This window comes from Herpailurus yagouaroundi, unplaced genomic scaffold (genome assembly GCF_014898765.1).
Source record: "Herpailurus yagouaroundi ecotype Mexico unplaced genomic scaffold, PumYag 141, whole genome shotgun sequence".
In the NCBI taxonomy this organism is placed as follows: Eukaryota; Metazoa; Chordata; class Mammalia; order Carnivora; family Felidae; genus Herpailurus; species Herpailurus yagouaroundi.
Genome location: NW_024412396.1, coordinates 11,296,471 through 11,319,861, shown reverse-complemented (window position 1 = coordinate 11,319,861; position 23,391 = coordinate 11,296,471). Strand labels below are relative to the sequence as shown.

General features: G+C 37.0%; 1 protein-coding gene across 6 annotated transcripts in view; it reads right to left on the bottom strand.

The window, feature by feature from the left end:
• The window catches only part of AKAP6 (A-kinase anchoring protein 6), a 487,092-nt gene that overhangs the window by 145,095 nt on the left and 318,606 nt on the right, over positions 1-23,391 (bottom strand). For all 6 annotated transcript variants that reach the window (XM_040476893.1, XM_040476898.1, XM_040476897.1 and 3 more), the window contains exon 8: positions 2,830-2,978. In XM_040476893.1, the coding sequence (XP_040332827.1) occupies positions 2,830-2,978 (149 nt within the window). The remainder of the gene's footprint in view (positions 1-2,829; positions 2,979-23,391) is intronic.

The following is a 23,391-nucleotide window of genomic DNA, read 5'->3' as shown; positions in this document are numbered from 1 at the left end:
TTTTCCCTGGAGTAGCTTATACATTTTTTCAACCACATACTGATAGTGTGCATGTAGACATGGGGAGGAAATAAAAATATACAAATTGTATCACCAGCTTAATTAAAAACATTTTTTAAGTTTAGTTATTTATTTTGAGATAGAGAGAGAGAGAGCGCGCAGAGAAGGTGCAGAGAGAGAGGGAGGGAGAGAATTCCAAGTAGGCTCTGTACTGTCAGCACAGAGACTGATGTGGGGCTCAAGCTCACAAACTATGAGATCATGACCTGAGCCAAAACCAAGAGTTGGACATTTAACCAACTGAGCCACCCAGGAGTCCTTCATTTTCTCTTCAGTAGATTGGATGTCTGTATATGGAATGAAGACCCTAGAAAGCCCACACTATTCCCACAATTGCTTATTGAAAACAATGCTCATTCTATGCATCAAAACTAACTATTAATGAAGTTTATGTATCATTGGAGCAGATAATTTTACAAGGCGGTGTTCTTAAGGCTCCAGAATTAAGGATTTGACTGTGGGAGCAGGGAGTCTCGGGGGCAGGACACCCCAGATAACCTCACCCACATGCATTCCTCAAACAATGCTTTTCTGTATGTAAACAGAAAATAGAAAGGAGTATATGGTTTTTGTCTTTAGTATTAAATAGCTGCCTTTTCTTCAGTACGCTCTTAAATTTCTGCACAATGCACAGCCTTCAGTACCCCAAGGAGCAAAAACAAAGGATATCAGGCAAGTTCACCTACTCCCACTTCACAGAACAATGCTTGTTGTTAACTAAGCAATTCCCAGGGCAAATTTATGATTTTTGAAGCCCAGAGTAAGTACTCAGGTTGGGTCCTTGGAATCTGAGGTCAGAAGCACGAGGTGCCCGCTCAGTCCCCAGGGCTTTCAGAAAACATGAAAATGTGACCTAAAGTTTGTGCTTGCATCTACGCCAAAGACTATTTAGGCACAGAGAGAAATTAAAGCACATTAAAGCCTCAAAACCGCTTATTGTTCATGCTCCAAGACCTAACCTTTTCTTTCTTATATGCTGCAATGCTTTTCTATATACATAATGTATCTGTATATAAAAAATATCTTGATAGAGAGGAACCTGGGTGGCTCATTTGGTTAAGCGTCCGAATTTGGCTCAGGTCATGATCTCATGGTTAATGGGTTTGAGCCCCATGCTGGGCTCTGTGCTGACAGCTCAGAGCCTGGAGGAGGCTTTGGATTTTGTGTCTCCCTCTCTCTCTGCCCCTCCCCCACTTGCTTGCGTGTGCATGCTGTCTCTCAAAAATAAACATCAAAAAAAATTTTTTTTAATATCTTGATAGAGCAACAAATTATATAGATTTGAAAATTTGAAATTTGAAAATTTGAAAATTAGGAAAATTTAGTCCATTTCCTAAACAGAATTATAACCCGCATCATTTTCCTGTATTCTTAGACCTTAGGTTATATCACAAGACAGAATTTATAATCAGTACTTAATTTATCCCAAAATATCTGTAACTATATGCATTTAAAGTGTAAATGCAAACAAGTGCACAAAAAGATTTCTTTCTTCTTGCCTTTTCAGGGAATATTTTGGCTACAGTTAAACCCCATATGACGCTTATTAACATGTATGTAATGGAACTTGAGGGAACAGTTTCTCCCCCTTATTGTCTGGCGCAAGTATAAAAGTGTAATAGGTTACTGTTCCCATTTTTATGAGTATACTTATTCTTAAGTCATTAAAATAATGAAATAATTAAATTTAATTAGTATTCTTTTATTCTTTAATAATCACCTATAAAATAATAGAATTGAGCCAGAAAAGAAAAAAAAAGAAAAAATATATATATATACATGCAGTATTTGCATAACTTGAAAGTCATTTGGAGGGGCGCCTGGGTGGCACAGTGGGGTGCCCGGGTGGCTCAGTTGGTTAAGCATCTGACTTCAGCTCAGGTCATGATCTAACGGTTTGTGGGTTCAAGCCCCACGTTGGGCTCTGTGCTGACAGCTCAGAGCCTGGAGCCTGTTTCAGATTCTGTGTCTCCTCTCTCTGCCCCTCCCCTGCTCATGCTCTGTCTCTCTCTGTCTCTCAATAATAAATAAATGTTAAAAAAAAATTTTAAGTCATTTGGAAATATCTGAAAGTGTAAGTTATTTATTCAATAGTATAATTGAACATAGTATATATAAATTGAATATAGTATATTTGGGTATTTAGTGCAATGTAAATACAGCCATGTGTTAGGCTGAGGGAAGTTGTTGATGGGTCACTGAATTTGTTGGGTCCTTTCACATACCATGGACAATTCTAGTGCTAGACTGTTATTCTAATTGACTTTATGTGAATGCAACTGGCTAACCCAGTGTCTATGAAGAATTATTAAATATCTATGTTTTCAGGAAAATTATGTAGTACCAAATTTCCAGTGAGATTTTGATATTTAAAAGTCCCTTGGATAGACTTTAAAATAAATGGTGAAGTTAAAAAGGGGGAAAAAACACTGAAAAAAATTTATGAAGAAGAAAGACCAATACTATAAGCACAACATAGTCACACAAACATTCCCAACATCACTACTTTGAAACAGAGATTTGAAGCTTGCAAAAAGGCTGTTTTGAAAAAAATAACAGGAAAGTTAGGAAGTCCTGGGTTAGATGAGAGAGTCTGATAAAATCCACACTCTTCCATTCTGGCACAAATGGAAAAGAACGTAAACGCCTACTCTACCGATCTTCGACTGGTCTGTTAGCTAAGGAGGAAATGCCTTGCCTAACCAGTGGAGAATCATTGAAAAAGTAGAGATTAGTGAGAATAAAACAACAAAAAGAATAGCTCCCTACCCATTGCCTCCCACTGAATGAACTTTTGACATATCAGCAAACTCTTCTTTCCTCTTGCTGCTGCTGGTGTACTGCTCGCTGTACAGCTTTAGGGACATCTGCTCAACAGCATCTCTTTGTGCTTCCAGGTAGCATAGCTGAACCTCAGCCTGGAGAGAGAAACAAAGGGGAATTGCTGTTTTAATCCAGAAGGAATGCATTTCAAGTGAGGTGTAACAACTCAAAGAATGGGAATTGTTCACATCATTATACCATTCCTTTTTGGGTTGGATTTAATGGGATCAGCTGGGCGTATTACAGAATTATACTTTAGATCTGAATCTTATAAGTTCCTCCTTAAAATATGACTTGAATAAGTGAACTCTCAGAAGACTCAGTAAATATCACAAAATATCCCTGTGATCATAATACTGCATGATGAGATTTTACATAAAAATTCTGTGAAATTCCTTAATAATATTCTTCCTTATATTGCCACATATGTAACATTTATTTTTTAAAGATCTCCCTCAAACCCATACATTTTCATGGACATATATTCTGAACGTTTCTCATTATCTTCCCTGAGAAGAATAAAAGACTAGTACAAATTCTAATGTATCTTCAATAATGACAATAGACTTCCTTTGTTACTTTTTTGGGGGGGGTCCCCTGTATTATTACCTTAATTTTAAAACAGACAGAATCATGATTTTGCTTACATGTTGGTTTGAATTGTTACATCTTTCATAGTTACTTGGGGCTTACTGTAGTAAAGAGAGGTAGTAAGTTCACCATGCTGTTTTCTATCAAACCAAGGCCAAAAGAATGCTGAATAATATTTGGCATGGAAATTTATTGAATAGATGCTTTATTTATTGCAGCTGTTATGATCCCTGTGGCTTTAGGGTTCCCCAGAACACCAGATGAGACCAGGAATGCGTGCCCATGGTAGAGGGGAGGGAGAAATGCTGACTTCATGTGCACTGCGCACCAAAGGAACTCTTATTTTCTTTTGGCGTACTTCACAAAATCCATCCATGTCTGTTAACATTTCTGATAAGCCTTAAAACTGCTACTTCTTTCTAATTTAATTACATATTGTGTTAAAAACAGTTCTGGGTCAGCTGTTGGGTAGTTGCCAGAATTCTGTAATGTTTAAGAAAAGCCAAGTCAGACACGAGGTCCTACTTTTTGTGAACCAATCAAGGCCTTTTGCCTGCTCTCTGGCTGTATAGACTTGACCATGGAAGAAAAACAAAACAAAACAACAACAACAACAACAACAACAAAAACAAAAACAGTGTTACAAAGTGGCAGCTGCTTAAAACAGCAAATCAGGACTCTGTAAATGAAATGGGTAGTTTATGAAATGTAAGATCTCTGAAGTTCCTATGTTGTTGCTTTCTACAAGCAGCTAATTATGAACACTCTAGACTATAGAGGAGAAACTTATGAAAATGCTAAAATTACTATATTTTGATCACTGAAATTTCAGAAATCAATTAAAAGCTATAATGTATATAATGGTTCATGTGAATTTTTCTTGCCCAAACTAATTGGAAAGTAATAGTCAAAGAACTTAAAAACAATAATCCTTGGGGCGCCTGGGTGGCGCAGTCGGTTAAGCGTCCGACTTCAGCCAGGTCACGATCTCGCGGTCCGTGAGTTCGAGCCCCGCGTCAGGCTCTGGGCTGATGGCTCAGAGCCTGGAGCCTGCTTCCGATTCTGTGACTCCCTCTCTCTCTGCCCTTCCCCCCTTCATGCTCTGTCTCTCTCTGTCCCAAAAATAAATAAACGTTGAAAAAACAACAACAACAACAAAAAAAACAAAACAATAATCCTCCCAAATGCCAACCCCTTTTATCCTTCCCCTCTTCCAAGCTGTAGGGATAATAAAGAGGTCTTCCCATACCTTGTATTCTATTGGAAAACCCATTCAAATAATGTTTCTCCACCATTAGGTGCCAAGGGACATGTCTGATCCCTAGAGATTCTCATAAGTTTTTAAACATCCTAAGATAACAAGCCAGACCATCCTCATTCTGGATAATGATCTCACAAATGTGGGTCACTGGTCCCAAAAAGAATCATCAAGAATGAAGTCAACTTAATGTAGACATCACTACTATAGAAAAATAACTGGAACTCATCCCTCAGAGACCCTAGGCCATTTCTGTGTACAAAGGAACATACCTCTCATATGACAGGGATACATGGAAAGGAGTTCAGAGAACAATACAGAGAGCAATTCAAAGATAATTAGTCACCTTATGAAAATGATTGAAATGTTGTAATGTAAGACTTTTATTGCACAATATCTCACAGGCATTTGACATAGGAAACTTCCCTGCACTAACAAAGAGATGAATTAGATGGCCCAAGTCTTTCCTATCCATCTCTATTTCTCTCTCTGCTTTCAATGATTCATTCCTAAATGTGATGATAAAAATAGAACCAAAATAGCTCCTTCTGCTAAGGTTGAATGGCTTTGCCAGTCTAACTCTCTGCAGACTGGTTAAATTTTTCTCATACTATATCTTAGTCCAAAGATAAATTTTTAAGAGGAAGATATGAAGAAAATATACTACTTTAAAAAACAGTAACACTGAATCTCTGATTAAAGGAATTTTATTTGTTAGCATTTATGATAATAGTGGATACTCTGTAAAATACTATATTTTACAAATGGTAGCTCAACTTGATTAAATAACATTACTGTTATGTTATCAACAGAATTTGGCAACTTACTCATTAAGGAAAATAAAGGAAAAAGAGGGTGCAAATACAGTGACAGATCAACTTGTTACTTCCTGGTTGCTGAAAAGCCTATGGTGCCATCAATTAGAGTAGGTGTAAAAAAACAGCAATATGGATGGATGAAACAGATGATGTGGATTTGAGTCTTTTGGTTTGAGGTACTGGTGGAACACCCAAAAGGAGATGATCAGTAAACAAGTGGAAAAAATTAAGTCTGATATATAAACCTAGAAGCAATGGCTGACATTAGGAGAGGAAATGAGAATGCCATGGGAGAGAGTATATGATGACAGAAAAAAATATCAGTTCTCACTTATTCTACTCAAAGTCTGCATTACCCCTTAGCTGACCTAATGTGATGGATTCTCAATCACTCTCCTTCCTTCCTTCTCTACCATCACCAAATCTGTTTTACAGATGGTTCACTGATTGATTTCTGAATCAGAGCTGAGATCACTAGTTGTTGTTTCAGGGCTTAATTCTGGATTGCTTTTCTTTGTTTATACTATTCTCCATGGCTTTCACTGAAATCTATATAGTAATGGCTCCTAATCTTTTCTGAGCTCCATATTATACATCCAAGCAAACACCTGACACTGCTTCTTGGATTTACTTTAGGCACAAGTATTCAAAACTGAATGCTTCATTCTCATCCTCACCACATCCCCCAAAACATTCTGCACTTACGTCCTTCCTTTCAAATAAATGGCACCATGTGTTGCTCAGGTCAGAAAACTGAAAGTTGTCCTTAATTCCTCCCTTTACTCATTTCCCACAGCCATTTACTCTCTAAATTCCATTGATTCTTCTTCCAAAATGTCTCTCCAGTCTGTCTCCCCAATCTGCATTCCTGCTAGCCTAGTCCACGCCTTCATCACCTCTCCTCTGCAGTGCAACAGTTATCTTCTAACATTCATCTCTACTCACCCATTCCTGCCCCTCCAATCTTCCTTTATAGTGGCCTCAGTGGTTCTCATAAAAAAATAAAATAAAATAACAAAACAAAACAAACAAAAACCCAAAAACAAACAAACAAACATCCCAAACTTCTATGCTCCAAGACATTTGGTTCTTCAGATGTCATTTTCTAATTGTCTTTCTCATGATCCCCATGCCCTGTCATCTCTATTTTCAATTCTTTAAACAACTCTTTCCAATCTCAGGGCCTTTGCACATATTGCTCTCTTTCTCTGGAATACTCTCTTACTAATGTCTTCTCATCCTTCACTTCTCAGTTGACATTTTATCTCTTGAAAGGCCTTCCCTGATCACCCTATGAAAGGTATATTCATTCTATTTTTTTTCTCCTTTGGAACAGTATTAATTTCTTTTACAGAATATATCACAATTTAAAAATTCTCATATTTACTTGTTTATACTCCGTCTCTGTCTCCAGACTCTAAGCTCCATAATGGGACTGGGTCTGTCTGTCTCCTTTGTTATTTGTACTCCCAGCACCTTGGCAGAATATGATAGGGTGCACCCGGGACTATGTGTACGATGAGGAAAAAACAGTCCCTTTGGAGAAGGAAAGAGCTATGCCAACAGATAGCCTCAAGTGTGCTATGTAAAATGAATGTGGGGAGGATGGGAATTAAAAAAAAACAAACAACTAATTGTCTGAAAATGAGGAATGGGCAGTAAAAGCCTAGGAGAGGTGTCATTTGAGCCAGATCTGGGAGGATGGGTATGATTTTGTCAGGTGAAGAAGCAGATAGATTCTTTATAGGCAGTGACTTGTTTGTTCAAAGGCCTAGAGTCATGAAAGGATATGGCATGTTCAGAGAGGGGGCTGGAGCTTTGGGGCATTTAGATGAAGAGTCTTACAGAGAAGAGGATGTCAGTTTAGAGAATTTGGATGCTATCCAACAACATGACAACAGAAGATGCCACTGTTTCTGTAATGGCCTTAATCTTCCTCCATCTCTCCTTTTCTCTCATGGCAAGGGAGTCATCTGATGGATTAGTCCAAATATGCTCATAAAGCACTTAACCTCCTGATGTACTTTGGGAATACTGCATTGAGAAGGAATCAAGTTTCCATCAGGCCAGAAGGCCAGTGTCCCAAATAAATGCCTAAGAGATTCTAGGAACTTGTACCTCTAGTAAACCTTTAACATAATACGGACGGAGCTCCTCCCACCCCCAATTCATATGTTGAAGTCCTAACACCCAATATGACCATATTTGGAGATAGTCTTTAAGGAGGGAATTAAGATTAAATGAGGTCACAAGGGTGGGGCCCTAATCCAATAGGAATGGTGTCTTTATAAGAAGATGAAAAGTAGGGACAAAGAGAAAAGGCCATGTGAGGACACAGCGAGAAGATGGACGTTTCCAAGCTAAAGAGCGATGCCTTACAAGAAATCAAACCTGCCAACATCTTGATTTGGAATTTTTAGCTTCCACAACTGTGAGAAATACATTTCTGCTGTTTAAGCCACCAGTCTGTGGTATTTTGTTATTGCCACCCTAGCAGACTAATACACATAATAAAGTTAGAAACACTGCCTTCCCATCTGAGGTTGAATATAATTCCTTTGCATTCCTTCGCTATTCCTAATAGCACCTTTGTGCCTTTGTTTTATAAGCACCTAGAACCTAAGTCACAAGGGATACACCTCTTCAAATTTAGACTAACCATTAATAACTTAATCAGAATATAAGGCACAGTGTGTTAAAATAGTTTACTTAAATTTGGCTTCATATGTAGTGATCCAAATTCAATAATATTCTTTTAGGGCCTGAATAATTACTCAACCATACAGTTCCCCTTGATACTGAATCGAATAACAATATAGCTAATCCATGATAAATTTGCGGGAAGGGTTAAATTTCTTAACGATCTTTTTTTTTCAATATATGAAATTTATTGTCAAATTGGTTTCCAAACAACACCCAGGGCTCATCCCAAAAGGTGCCCTCCTCTATACCCATCACCCACCCTCCCCTCCCTCCCACCCCCCATCAACCCTCAGTTTGTTCTCAGTTTTTAAGAGTCTCTTATGCTTTGGCTCTCTCTCACTCTAACCTCCTTTTTTTTTTTTTTTTTCCTTACCCTCCCCCATGGGTTTCTGTTAAGTTTCTCAGAATCCACATAAGAGTGAAAACATGGTATCTGTCTTTCTCTGTATGGCTTACTTCATTTAGCATCACACTCTCCAGTTCCATCCACGTTGCTACAAAGGGCCATATTTCATTCTTTCTCATTGCCACGTAGTACTCCATTGTGTCCTAACAATCTTTAATGATTAAACACATAATCACTTTTATAATTACATATAGACATATCCCTTATCCTTGCCTTAAAAAGCACTGATTTAGTCAAGAAATATCAATTATTTCATCATTGCTGCATGTCCCAGCACCCTTTGCTGGGTTATGTATCCTGAGAATGTTAAAATTAATTCCACTATTTCTTAACTCATGCTATTAGAAGTCTGCCCACTCATTCATACTGTATTTCATAGCTTACCACCACAACTCCCTGCCTTCTTGCATCTGGATCCACATCCTCTTCCTTCCCTCCTGTTTCTGTGGAAACAGTCCTTTTTCCTTTCTAAGTCTGGTCCCCTTCACCTGTGCACCAGATCTCCTCTTATCTACATAAAGATTGTCACCTCTGTGGTAAATCGCCCTTCTTTCCTGTATACAGTTTTTTTCTCTCTTGTGTATTACTCTCATCACCACATCAGCCAGAAAAAAAATGCTGTTGCTTTTCCCTTGCTGAGAAAGAAAGAAAGAAAGAAAGAAAGAAAGAAAGAAAGAAAGAAAGAAAAGGAAAAATAATCCTTATACACCAATTGACACTAATCTATCCCCTGGCCAAAGCCCCATTTCTCTGTTCTCCATTATTGCAAACTCACTTTTATACTATATAGATATACACTGTCTATTCACTATGTCCAATTCCTCTCTTATTTTCTCTTGAACACACTCCAGTCAGGGTTTTGTTCACATTCCCCATGCCAACAGTTAGTCCTCAGTCCTCAACCTATACTGACCTGCTCCAGCAGGGCTAGTAGGCATGCTCTAGGGGCACTTGGCCTTATTTGCATGACAGCTCAGTCCCTAACCTCTCTCAGGTCTTTGCAAAAATGCCATCTTCTCATTCAGGTCTTCTCTGATCTCCTACTTAAAAATTCAACTTACACCCACCCCCCACATCCTTATACTCTTTCATACATATTTACCATATCTAGCCAAAATATGTTACTTATTTTGTATTGTCCATCTTCCTCCAGTGGATTAGAAGCCCCATGAGGGCAGGGACTTTGTCTATGTGCTTGTTGCAGTATCAACAGCACCTAGCACAGCATAGGGTATATCAGAGTACTCTATAAAAATTGGCTGAATAAATTTTACTGAGTTTGAAAATCTGAAACAGTTTAAAATGTACAAAGAAATAAAATAGATTGTTTGAAGGCTGCAGCCTCAGCTTGATTTCTGAAACTGTTGGCATCATTCTCACTTAAAAAGGAGATTCTTTTCTTTCACAAAAGAAAATTATTGAAATATATAACTTACTTACTTTTCTCTAAGAAGAAAAGAAGAAAAGGAAAGCTTTAATTCAGGAATCACTTGATAATGTTTTATTCAGCTAACAGAGTGATCTTATACGTCATACACTATATTAGAAACTAACGATGGCAGTCACACACACATAGAATAAAAACTTGAGCTATTTTCTTCATGTGGTTATCTTCACAATGCGTTTCAAAACAAGTTTTAAGTCTTTAAGTCTTCTGGGTAGGAACTTGTTTTAGCTTAATAAAATCTGATTTCTCATTTTAAAGAAAAAGAGTATTTGAGCTTTTGAAGGAGACATTAATGCCATAGTTTGTTTTTGGAAGAATCCACAGTTACTCAGGAAGATCGTTTAATATAATGTGGGGGGGTAAAAAAAGAGAGAAGATAGTACTTTTTCTGGCAATAATTTTGTCATTTGGAAATATATTTCTACTTTTACTACACAGAATTTTTTAACCTTTGATGCAGTAAATGTAAGCACATGCAGTCTTCTCCTCCTTATATAAATATTTACTATGACTTCTCTTTTTCTTCCCCATTGTATCCCTCTCATGCAACTAGCCAAGACTGCCTCTTCTTCTGGAAGAACCTATAGGTCTCAAGACCCCACAGTCCTGACAAGGACTTCCAGGGTTTATTAGAATCTACACTGTAAATCTCCATAATTTTGTTTGGTAGAGCTCCCCATACTCACTCCAGGATTTAGAGTTGTCATTTTACAGTATTCCTGGTTTTTTTCCCCTCACGATTCTAGTTATTTGAGGGCATTTTTGCTTTTGTCATCATTGTAGGTGGTTCACAATTTCCTAAAATAACTCACCTCTGGAACTGAATTCAAAGCGCATCTCCTTTGAGGAGGGTTTGAGATGACAGTATAGAAGAATCCTGAACTCACCTTCTCCCATGAACACAACAAATATACAGCTACATATGGAACAATTCTATCTGAAAAGGACCTGAAAGGTAGCTGAACAGCACCTCCACAGCAAAGAATAAACTGCAATGGAGAGATGGGTCCTAAAGCGTCTGGCCTCAAAAACCAATAGGACTTACTTCTAGGAAAACTATAGGGCTGTAGGGAATGTAAAATCTACCCTTAAAGGGTTCATGCACAAACCCAGTAGCCTAGGGACCCAGCACAAAAGCACAGTTTAAAATGCACCTATCATAAATGAAGGACACTCATTTGTTAATATTAAAGTATCTACCAGAAAGTCAGGAGCCTGTTGGAATTCTCTCTCTGAAGACAAATGCACTGGTGGAAGCCATTTTTGCATTCTGCTTCTGTCTTGTTGGTGTTGGCCCCATGGAGGGACATTTTCACATTACCTCCTAGCCTGCTAGCTCTGGTAGGAGTGCCTACATCTAGGAGTTGCAGCCATGCCCCACTATACCCTCGCTAGGTTGGCTGAACATACTGCGCCCACATACCACAGCCATAATCCCTCAGGCATCATAGCAGGACTACCTGAGTGCTCCCCCAACCCCTGCATCTCCAAGCCTTACTCCCCTCCTCTCCACAGTAGCTGGTGGGAACATGCAACCCATACAGTGGATGTTCCTTGAACATCTGCCTCTGGTAGTCAGGGGGATTGTATTTCTGGTTCCCAAAGGTCTGAAACAATTGAGGAAATAGTCTTTGGCAGGCTACCACCCCCAGGGCACTGCACAAACACTAGACCATCACCTACAGCCATCATATAAAAAAGGCCTATTTTCTTGTCCTGGAGCTTCAGGCCTGAGGGGCAGGTTTTAGGTTTGCCCTAATCCAGAGGCAACAGAGTTGCCCCCAGGGAATATGGGTGGAAAGATATAATATTTTCATCCTTCTTTGGCCTCACCACAGCTAGCTGATACCTCCCAGAAAGGTGCTTATACACACATCAAAAGCCACAATATTTACAACTGTTGTCCAATAGATACCTCCAGATCTCCTGATCTAGAAGTCAGCAGGGTTTATGATTGTAGACCCACAAGACTGTAGATATTTAAATACCTTAAAAGATGCTGCCTGAAGATCTGGTTTACAATTACCCTAAAACTAGGCACTGTCTTAGATCCCTCCATTTAGAACACTGAGAGCTTTAGGCAGACCCTCAACAGCAGGGAACTATCCACAACAAATCAGGCTATTTAGACAATCACAAAGGTCTGAGAAACAACCAAAAGCTAGAGAGCAAGGTTGAACCATAAGTTCTATCACCCACATAAGGCCATTCCTTCAAGACTAGGACAGGCAGCTGTTTCATCTAACAGATAGAAACAAACACAAAGAGTCAAGCAAAAGGAAGAGAGACAGGAATGTGTTCCCAGTTAAAAAAACAAGACAAAAGCTCAGAAAAAGACCTTAATGAAATGGATATAAATAATCTACCTGATAAAGAGCTCAAAGTAATGGTCATAAAGATGTTTAATGAACTTAGGAGTATGGATGAACACAGTAAGAACTTCAGCAAAGAGATAGAAAACATAAGAAAGTACCAAACAGAACTCACAGAACTGAATAATACAATAGCTGAACTAAAAAATACGCTAGACAAATTCAACATCAGACTGGAAGAACTAGAAGAAAGGATCAGTGACTTGGAAGACAAGGCAGTGGTACTCATCCAAGGAGAACAGAAAAAAAAATTTTTAAAGTGAAGATAGCTTAAGGGACCTGTGGGACACCAAACATCAAGAGAAAAGCATCTGCATTATAGATGGAAAAGAGAGAGAAAGAAAAAGTGGTAGAAAAGTTACTTGAAGAAATAATGGTTGAAAACTTCCCTAACATAGAGAAGGAAATAGACATCCAAATCCGGGAAGCAGAGAGTTCCAAATAAAATGAACCAAAAATCTCCACACCAAGGCAGATTGAAATTAAAATGTCAAAAGTTAAAGAGAGAATACTTAAAAGCAACAGGAGAAAAACAATGGCTACGTACAAAGGAGCCCCCATAAGGTTATCGGCTGATTTTTCAGCCAAAATGTTACAGGCCAGAAGGGAGTGGTATGATATGTTCAAACTGCTAAAAGGAAAAAACAAACAAACAAGAAACAAAACAAAACAAAACAAAACAAAACAAAACAAAACAAACAACTTCAAACCAAGAACACTCTACCTGGCAAGTTTATCATTCAGAACTGAAGGAAAAATTAGGAGTTTTTCTGATAAGCAAAATTAAAGGGGTTCATCACCACTAAACTGGCCTTACAAGTAATATTAAAGGGATTTCTTTAAAATGGAAAGAAAGGCACAAACTAGTAACAAGAAAACATGTGCATGTAAAACTCTCACTAGTAAATACGTGTATACTGTAAAGGTAATATATTAACCACATGTAAAGCTATAATAAGGTTAAAACACAGAAGTAGTAAAATTAACTATAACCATAATAATTAGTTAAGGGATACACAAAATAAAAAATGTAAACTAGGACATCAAAAGCAGAACATTGAGGAGGGGAGTAAAAATGCAGACTTTTCAGAATGTGCTCAAACTTAAGATGCTATCAACTTAAAATAGACTGTAATATACATAGGATGTTACATGTGAATCTTATGGTAACCACAAAGCAGAAATCTACAGTAGATACACAAAAGATAAGGAGAAAAGAATCTAAACGTAACATTAAAGAAAATCACCAAACCACAACAGAAGAAAGGAACAGAGAGGAAGTACAAAATTAATAAACTGGTAATACATACATACCTGTTGATAATTATTTTAAATATAAGTGGATTAAATTTTCCAAACAAAAGGCACAGAGTGGATGAATGAATAAAAGAACAAGATTCATCTATATGTTGCATATAAGACACTCACTTCAGATCTAAGGATACAGACAGAAACTGAAGGAAGTGCTGAAAAAAAGATGTTCTATGCAAATAGAAATAAAAAGAAAGATGGTGTTCAGGCTCTGCACTGACAGGGTGGAGCCTTCTTAGAATTCTGTCTCTCCTTCTGTCTGTCCTTACCCCGCTTATGTTCTCTCTCTCTCTTTCTCAAAATAAATAAACTTTTGGGGGTGCCTGGGTGGCGCAGTCGGTTAAGCGTCCGACTTCAGCCAGGTCATGATCTCACGGTCCGTGAGTTCGAGCCCCGTGTCGGGCTCTGGGCTGATGGCTCAGAGCCTGGAGCCTGTTTCCGATTCTCTGTCTCCCTCTCTCTCTGCCCCTCGCCCGTTCATGCTCTGTCTCTCTCTGTCCCAAAAATAAGTAAACGTTGGAAAAAAAAATTTTTTTAATAAATAAATAAATAAATAAACTTTTAAAACAATTAAAAAAAGAAAGATGGTGCTGCTATACCTATATCAGAAAAAAAATTTTTAAAGCTAAGATTGTAATAAAAGGCAAAGAAAGCCATTATATAATGATAAAGGGGTCAATCCAACAACAGGATATAACATTTGTTAATACTTATGCACCCAACATATGAGAACTTAAATATTAAGAAACCTAAGAAAGAAATTAACAACAATAAAACAACAGTTGAGGACTTTTAATACCACCTACATCAATGGATAGGTCATCCAGACAGAAAACCAATATGGAAACATCAGCCTTAAATGATACATTAGACCAGATGGACTTAATACATATATACAGAATATTCCATCTGAAATCCAAATGCAGAATACACATTCTTCTCTACTGCACAGGAACATCCTCCAAGATAGATCAAATGTTAGCCCACAAAACAAGTCTCAACAAATTTAAGAAAACTGACATCATATCAAGCACCTTTTCTGACCACAACAGTATGAAAATAGAAATGCATTACAGGAAGAAATCTAGAAAAATCAAAATATGCAAAGATTAAACAACATCCTACTGAAAAACTAATGGTTCAACAAAAACAACAACAACAAAAAAAAAAAAAAATCAAAGGAGAGTTCAAAAAACACCTGGTGACAAATGAAAATGGAAATACAACCATACCAAATTCTATGGGATGCAGCAAAAGCAGTTTTAAGACAGAAGTTTATAACAGTACAGGCGCACCACAATAAACAAGCAAAAAGAATCTCAAATAAACAATCTATATCTAAAGGAACTAGAAAAAAGGAGAACAAGCAAAAATCAAAGCTAGCAGAAGGAAGCAATCTACAGATTCAGTGTAATCCCTATCAAAATTCCAATGGCATTTTTCACAGAACAAAAACAAATAATTGTGAAATCTGTATGGCACCACGAAAGAGCCCAAATAACCAAAGTAATCTGCAGAAAGAAAAACAAAGCTAGAGGTATCACATTCTCTGGTTTCAAACTATACAACAAAGATGTAGTAATCAAAACAGTATGATACTGGCATACAAACAGGAAGATAATCAATAGGACACAATAGAGATCCCAGATATAAACCCACATATATATGATCAGCTGGTTGTTGACAATAGAGGCAAGGACATACAATGGGGAAAAAAACAATCTCTTTAATAAACTGGTGTTGGGAAAACTGTACAGCCACACGTAAAAGAGTGAAAGTAGACCACTATTTTATACCATTCACAAAAATTAACTCAAATGAGTTAAAGATTTGAATGTAAGTCCTGAAACCATAAAACTCCCAGAAGAAAACATGTGGTAAACTCCTTGACATTGGTCTTAGCAATGTTTTGTTTTGTATTGTTTGGAATATGACTCCAAAGGTAAGGGAAATAAAAGCAAAAATTTAAAAATTGGACTACATCGAAATAAAAAGTTTCTGCATAACAAAGGAAACCATCAACAAAATTAAAAGGCAACCTACTGAATAGGAGAGGTTATTTGCAAATCACATATCCAATAAGGGGGTTATATCCAAAACAGATAAAGAGCTCATACAACTCAACAATAAAAGCAAAAAACCCGATTAAAAAATGGTCAGAGGATCTGAATAGACATTTTTCAAAGAGGACACACAGACAGCCAAAAGGCACATGAAAATATGCTCAACATCACTGATTATTAAGGAAATGAAAATCAAAACCAGAATGAGACATCAGCTTACACCTTGTTGGACAAGATAAGAAACAACAAGTGTTGGAGGAGATGTGCAGAAAAGGGAAGCCTCATACACTGCTGGTGAGAATGTGAATTGGGGCAGCCATTATGGAAAACAGTATGGATATTTCTCAAAAAAATTAATAATAAAACTACCATATGATCCAGAGATTCTGCTTCTGGATATTTATCCAAATAATACAAAAACACTAATTCAAAAAGATATATGCACACCTGTGTTCATTGTAGCTTTATTTACAGTAGCCAAGATATGAAAGCAACCTAAGTGTTCATCAATAGATGAATGGATAATGATGATATGGAATATATATATACATGAATACTACTCACCCATAAAAATTAATGAAATCTTGCCTCTTGTGACAACACGGATAGACCTTGAGGGTATTATGCAAGGGAATTAAGCCAGACAAAGACAAAAACCATATGATTTCACTTATATGTGGAATCTAAAGAACAAAACAAAACAAAACAAAAGCAAGCCCATAGGTAGAGAACAGATTGGTGGTTACCAGATGGGAAGGGGACTTTGGGGTGGGTGAAGTGGTAAAGGGATGCAATTGTATGGTGATGGATGGTCAGTAGACTTACAGTGGTGATCACTTTGTAGTGTATACAAATATCAAAGTATATCACTGCATGCCAGAAACCTATCTAATGTTATACCAATTTTACCTCAATGACAAAAAAAGTTCATTTCCCCTGTGCAGAAATGAACTCTCTAAGTATGTTTATTATTAGCTACATTCTGGCTAAATACAAATAACATTTGGCATCACAGTGGACCAGAATCTCACGTTTTTAAGTCCTGTGTGCATGACTAAGTGGAATAGCAACGCCTCCTTCTCCTACAGAGTTGGAGCAGAGAATCACAGGATTCCGGAGCAACGTATTTTCTGTAGTAAAATTGATTAAGGGCCTTCATTTATTCATGTGACAAATATATCTTGCCAGTCTTAAGTGTAAGATATCGTGCAAGTTACAAATCTGGGTCAGACATGGTCCCTGCCTTCAGGAAACGTAGAACTTAGAATTACAGAAAAATTGTACTGCATAATAGGAGCTAAAATATTCATCCAAGGATAAAACTAATATTACACTTCAAAAATGTTGACAAAGAGACAGTAAGTTAGTTAGAATGTTCTTTTGAACATTATTCTTGGATAAGAGAGTTATAAAAGTATTTAAAAACATAAATATTTTTCCATTGTTAAGAATTAAATATACATCAAGTATTTAATAAGTGACTCAAAGCTACCTCAATATTATACTCAGAAAAGACTACTGTATATACTAATCTTTTACATTAGGATACAAAACTCCTATGACCATACTGGCAGCTCCAGAAAACCAAGTTTAGGTTCCCAAGGTTTATTTATATTTCATTCATGGATATATGGATAATCAAATCAGACAAAAGATAACTGATTTAAGTGAAAAATACTGTATTTATATCCTTCAAAAGTCATCTTTATTTCTACTGACTTGATGCTGTTTGCAAGCCATTAAAAACATTCATGATAATCTTTAGAAAATTCAATTTTAAAGCTATGTCTTTAATGATATTTGTTAAATGGTGAGCATTTAAACAAAGTGGACAAATTAACATGAATGCTAATTTCATTATTTATTCTGCATTTGTGTGTAAAGAAAAATGCCTTCCTCCTCCATTTTAATGATAGATGAGTTGTTTATTAAAAACAACACCACCACCTCCACCTAACAAATATAAAGAACAAATACATCACGCAACTGCATTTGTGGAGAGCCTCACCCACCACCATCCTCCTCTTTATAATGCAAGTAGTTAAAATCATTAAAAATTCAGCATTTTATGTCATGAGCTACGGTGGGAAGGGAGTGTGATTACACTGTGTGGACTGGAGGGGATGATTAGAATTTCGATGTTTCTCCATTACTGTTTCCTTAGCAAATCTCTGCACAATGACACAGGCATCAAGTCTGTGTTTATATTCTATGGCTGCACCTTGTTCCCATCTTCCAAATTCCACTACAGCAAATCCTTATTTACTTTCTGGCAGAAACTAAAAATTAAAGATGTATAATGTGAAGATACAATCTTAGCTTCTCTTGCCCTGCAGGACTGGCAGTTCCTTCCCAAGTACAATTATGCTGGCAAATGCTGCTATTAACTCTATGGCTACAACATGCTCCCCAGTTCCTTTGAAATTCTATAAAATAGTTGTCCTTAGATGGTGATAGAGAGGAAGGAATGAAGCAGGAACAACAAGAATTACTTTACATACTAATAATAACAATTTAGTTATCAAAACAGAACTGAACAAGTGTGCCTTTATACTGTTCTTTTAAAAATTTAGCCTCCTAGGGTTCTAATAATCAGGGCCTATGGTTCAGGAATGCACGGTAGCACTCAGCTCAGTGCCTATATCCTCATTTCAAAGAGAATCATTCAAACCGACATCCACCCTGTCAAGAATCTCGACTTTGAGCTGCTAATGTAGAATAAAAATCAATATAAATTTTGATCATTTGATGAATATTTACTTCTTTCTTTAGTGTTTGGGGAGTTAGAATTGAAAAGTGCTGAATCAAGTCATTTTATTTTTTTGTGTTTGTGCCAACACCAATTTACTACCCTCCAGAAAGTTCCTGAACAAGACGTCTCAGGTGGCACGCATGTTGGTTTTTCCTGTCAATCATAACTGTATGTCAGTAGGGAACCATAATCATTTCCCTTTCATACTCTTAGTGTTCCAAAAAGGAATATTTTCATTACTTTCCTGGAAGAGGTAAACTTTCTCATTTAGACACACTATTGTAAGCCTGGGTGTCTCTTGTTTTTGGCATTCAGCTGAGCCTAAATTGATACAATCTATTAAAAGTTAAACACTTTATCTGAGGCTCCAAGGGTCGTGCACAATAAATAGAGTTTACGAATGGATTCTTCTATAAGCAACATTCAGCATCACCCCCAAGACAAAGCGCTTTTATAGAAACTTCCATCTTCATCCATATGTTTTCTGAAAAATAGCAAAAAATATCAGCTGGCTGCTCTAATCAGCAGAATGACTTCACAATAAAAACTTTACAGTTTTTTTTTAATAAATGAAAAGAAAATGCACTACAGACAAATGACTCTAAATGAATGTGGCAATTAAAACATGATTCTAGTGTAAGGCTAGTTCTAGGAGTAGAGCACATGCCACCATTTTTATTATGATATATATATATGTGTGTGTATATATATGTGTATATATATATATATATACACATATATATATATGACTATTCTTACTTACTATTCTTACTATTCTTGCAGAATGTTTCCATAGTGATTTTTAGAAGAATGATCTTTCCCAATTTGAAAAAGGCTAAACTAATTGCAAGCACCAGAATGGTAAGCTATTATCGTAAACACACACACACACACACACACACACACACACACACACACACACACATTTGACATAATGGCAGAAGATTCAATACTAAGGAAACATTTTTGATGGCTCCTTATAAATTAAATAAAAATGGCAGCATCTGCCTCTCCCAAGGATGATATAGCCCTGGACAATCACTAGATATTATGTAGACAGATGTTTTAAATAAAATAAGTATTTAGATTGCTAGATACCTTGCTATATATGAAGGCAATTATAGGATGTCTTTGTTAAATTACATTTTTCATTTTTGTGAGGGGAAAAAGAATTGTCCTGGAAACAGTACCGACAGGAAATGATCCTATATCTAAAACAGCTGGAGACTGTAACTAATATAAATTTACTTGAAAATAAAAATGCTGTGTGTCTCTGGAGACATGCAGCAACGTGCCATAAAAACAGATGAGAATATAGAAGTATTTAAAAGGATGGAAAATAGCATTTAATCTGGATATTATATTGAGATGTGGTTCACTGATAAATGGGAAATAAAGATGAAAAAAAGAAAGAGAATCAGAAGAGTTGTTTTAAAACGTATAATATTTTATTTAAAACCATATTTATAGGGAATATGAAAATATATTTCCAGAAAAAACCCTCTGCTTTTCAATATACTGGTTATTAATCAATTTACTAAAGTTATAATAAAAATATAAAGGTGATAACAGTGTTTAGTTGGGAAATTCTAATGGAAGCCAAGAATACTCACTTCCTCTGTGTAAGACAACCCCAAATGTTGGATAAGAATACTCCATTAAATTTCAAAGCCATATGTAACAGCCTCCACACAAAAGCTCCCATTATCTTTGTCCATCCCCTGATCCCTACTTTGGTTAGCTATTGAATTAAAAAAGACTTCAATATATTAATTCATAGTAAATATTTACAGGCATTAACATCTTAACATGGTAGTTATCTCCAAGCTCATAAATTTCAATATTCTTCATTTAAACACTGAAATGCATAAATCTACAAGATAACTTTAGGAAAGACTGGATGAAAATCTACTTTCACAGTAGAGAGCCTGAAAAAGACACCCAAGTCTTGAATGTCCACCTCTTTCGTCTGTGCCTAAGACCTATCCTGGCCCTGTTCCTGGTGATCTGGGTATCAGGCAGGAGGAGGTCATGTGAAGCTGGAATTTCCTATGTGGCCCCAATTTGCATAGCCAGGGAAGATTGCAGAGCCTCAGAAGTTACCTTATGCATGTCAACCAAAAGGGAGACCCAATAGGAGGAAAGTGGGATGACAAGAATAGGGACAGGGAAGAGCAAATATAAAAAGCAAATATGGATATGAGTGTGAAGAATGGTTGTCACAATAGTGCCCACAGAACCCAAAATGAAATGTTCTTAAAAAAAATCTTGACTTCAATAATTCTTTTGTAGGCTGAAGTTTCAATACCCTCAAAAATGAAACTCTAGAACTCAAACTAAAACTCAAAACATATTTGCTATAGATTGAATATTTGTGCCCCCCCCTTCATATGTTGAAACTTGATCCCCAGTGTGATAGTATTAGGAGGTGGGGTCTCTGGTAGGTGATTAGGTCATGAGCCCTCATGAATGGGATTAGAACAGAACTCCCTTGCTCCTCTGCCATGTAAGGTCCCAGTGAACCAGCAAGTAGACTCTGAACAGACACTGAATGTACCAACATCTTGATCTTGGAACTCCCAGCCTTCAGAGCTATAAGAAATAAATGTCTCTTGTTTATAAGCCACCTGGTCTATGGTATTCTTTTAGAGAAACCCAAGCCAATTAAGACAATATACACTAATTATTTCCTCCTTTCCACAAGTTCCCCCAAATTAAGTAGCCACTGGTGCTGTTTTCTGGTAGATCTGTCTCACAAACACACTTGCACGAAGCCCTGTAACAGTGATTCCTATACATTCATACCATCTTTATGACTACATCCATCCATCATCATCACTGTTGCTTAGAGTTCATAAAGGTTGGCTTGTTTTTGTTTTTCCTGAAAATGCCCACTAGTTCATTGCTATTATATCTGGAAGAGACTGGGAAGAAAAAAAAATACATATTTTTTTTTCCTCTCCAGTGACTTGATTCCTCCTACCCATCAGGCATAGTGCTATTGTAAGTTAAGGACAGGTTAAAAAAATTATACCCTCCTGCTTTTTCACCTCCTGCTTCCTCACCTTTGCTTACCCCAATTATATATTTTTCTGCTCTTTATTTTAGGACTAGAGTGAAAAATGAATTATTGTTATCTCTTGAACCAAAAGACTAGTTATAGAGGATTCCTAAGCATTGCTCTGTCCACAGAAAATTTCCACAAATTTCTCCATTATTATCTTATGTTTCCATTATTCTGTATCCCTCCACCACCCATACTGACAACATAAGGGTAGGTATTAGATACTATGCTCAAAATCTATTTAGAGGAAAGATCTGACCTGGGCCTCAACTTGTATATTGCAGACATATCTCCCTTTGAATACCAGAATCTTCAGGGGCCTGCCTGTCTAGTCTTCACTGTCCATCACCCCTCCTGAGCAGCTCTCATCCTTGTCCACTTATTCTAGCTATGCTAGGCTTCTTTCAATTCCTTGAATGAACCTTGCTTCTTCTCACCATGAATACACTGGACATCACCTTCATATCCCCTTTAATTCTTACTTTAAATGTTACTTCCTTCCTTGATCATCTCACCTAGGACAGGTGTCTCCTGGTATGCTCTCTCTCAGGTCTTATTTATTTCCTCCCTAATATTTACTAGCTTACAAATATATTTATTTGACTGAATAACTTTTTTTGCTTATTTGCATGCTTGCTTTTTCTTAATTTTTTTCCATGCCTATTTATTTTGAGAGAGAGAGAGATAGAGCATGTGCACATGTGAGCAGAAGAAGGGCACAGAGAGAGGGAGAGAACCCCAAGCAGGCTCCATGCTCAGTGCAAAGAGTGAAAAAGAGCTCAATCTCATGACCATGTTATCATGACCTGAGCTGAAATCAAGAGTCAGATGCTTAACCAACTGAGCCACTCATGCACTCCATGTATGCTTGCTTTTTTTCTGATCCATATCCCACTGAAATGTAAATTCCACAAAAGCAAAAACCTCATTGTTTTTATTCATAATTGCATACCGAATGCTCAGAAAATTGTATGCTGAATGAATGAGTGAATGAAGGGTGGTGAGCAGAAGTTCATGAACAATCTCAGTAGAAGGCCTGAAAAAGAAGTGATGTCCTAGTAGAAAGCAGAGATCCCTGGCAAGTGCTTGCAAATACCTCAGGTTGCCAATCTGAGAGCCAAGATATGAATGGAGACATTCAAAGGACTTCCTGAACTGTGGCAGCATAAATACTGTTAAAAAGGGATGCTTTGACTGAGATTCTTTCAGCTTAAGAAATAGGTTTGGATTGTCTATGAATTGCAAACAAAAAAGTTCCTAGGGGGTACTAAGCCTCCATGCTACACATTTTAATTTAAAGTGGTGACGTTTAATTTTAGCAGATCTCTATGACACTTTAACCCTAGTGATAAAAGACTCAGTTGAGCTCAGACATGGGGAAAATATATCACATTCCAGGCTATAGTGAGAAGCAGACTCTTTAAAGTCATTGTAGGGAAGAATAGTTGAACGACATATAACAGGATAGGAAAGTTCAAATCATGAGGAACCAACAGAAAATGAAAATGCTTAAAAAATAGTCAAACTTCCTAAGCTGAGTTTACAAATCCAAAACCCCTCTAATTAGGCTGTCAATCATCAAAGGGGACAGGGATGGAGCACTTTACCTCTTGAAGTGCCAAGAATATTTCTTTGAATTTAATTTCTTCCATTTAGGATGGAAGTCTGAAATATTACATATCCTTAAACTGAATCTATTCTGTGGGTGACTGTCAAGATATAA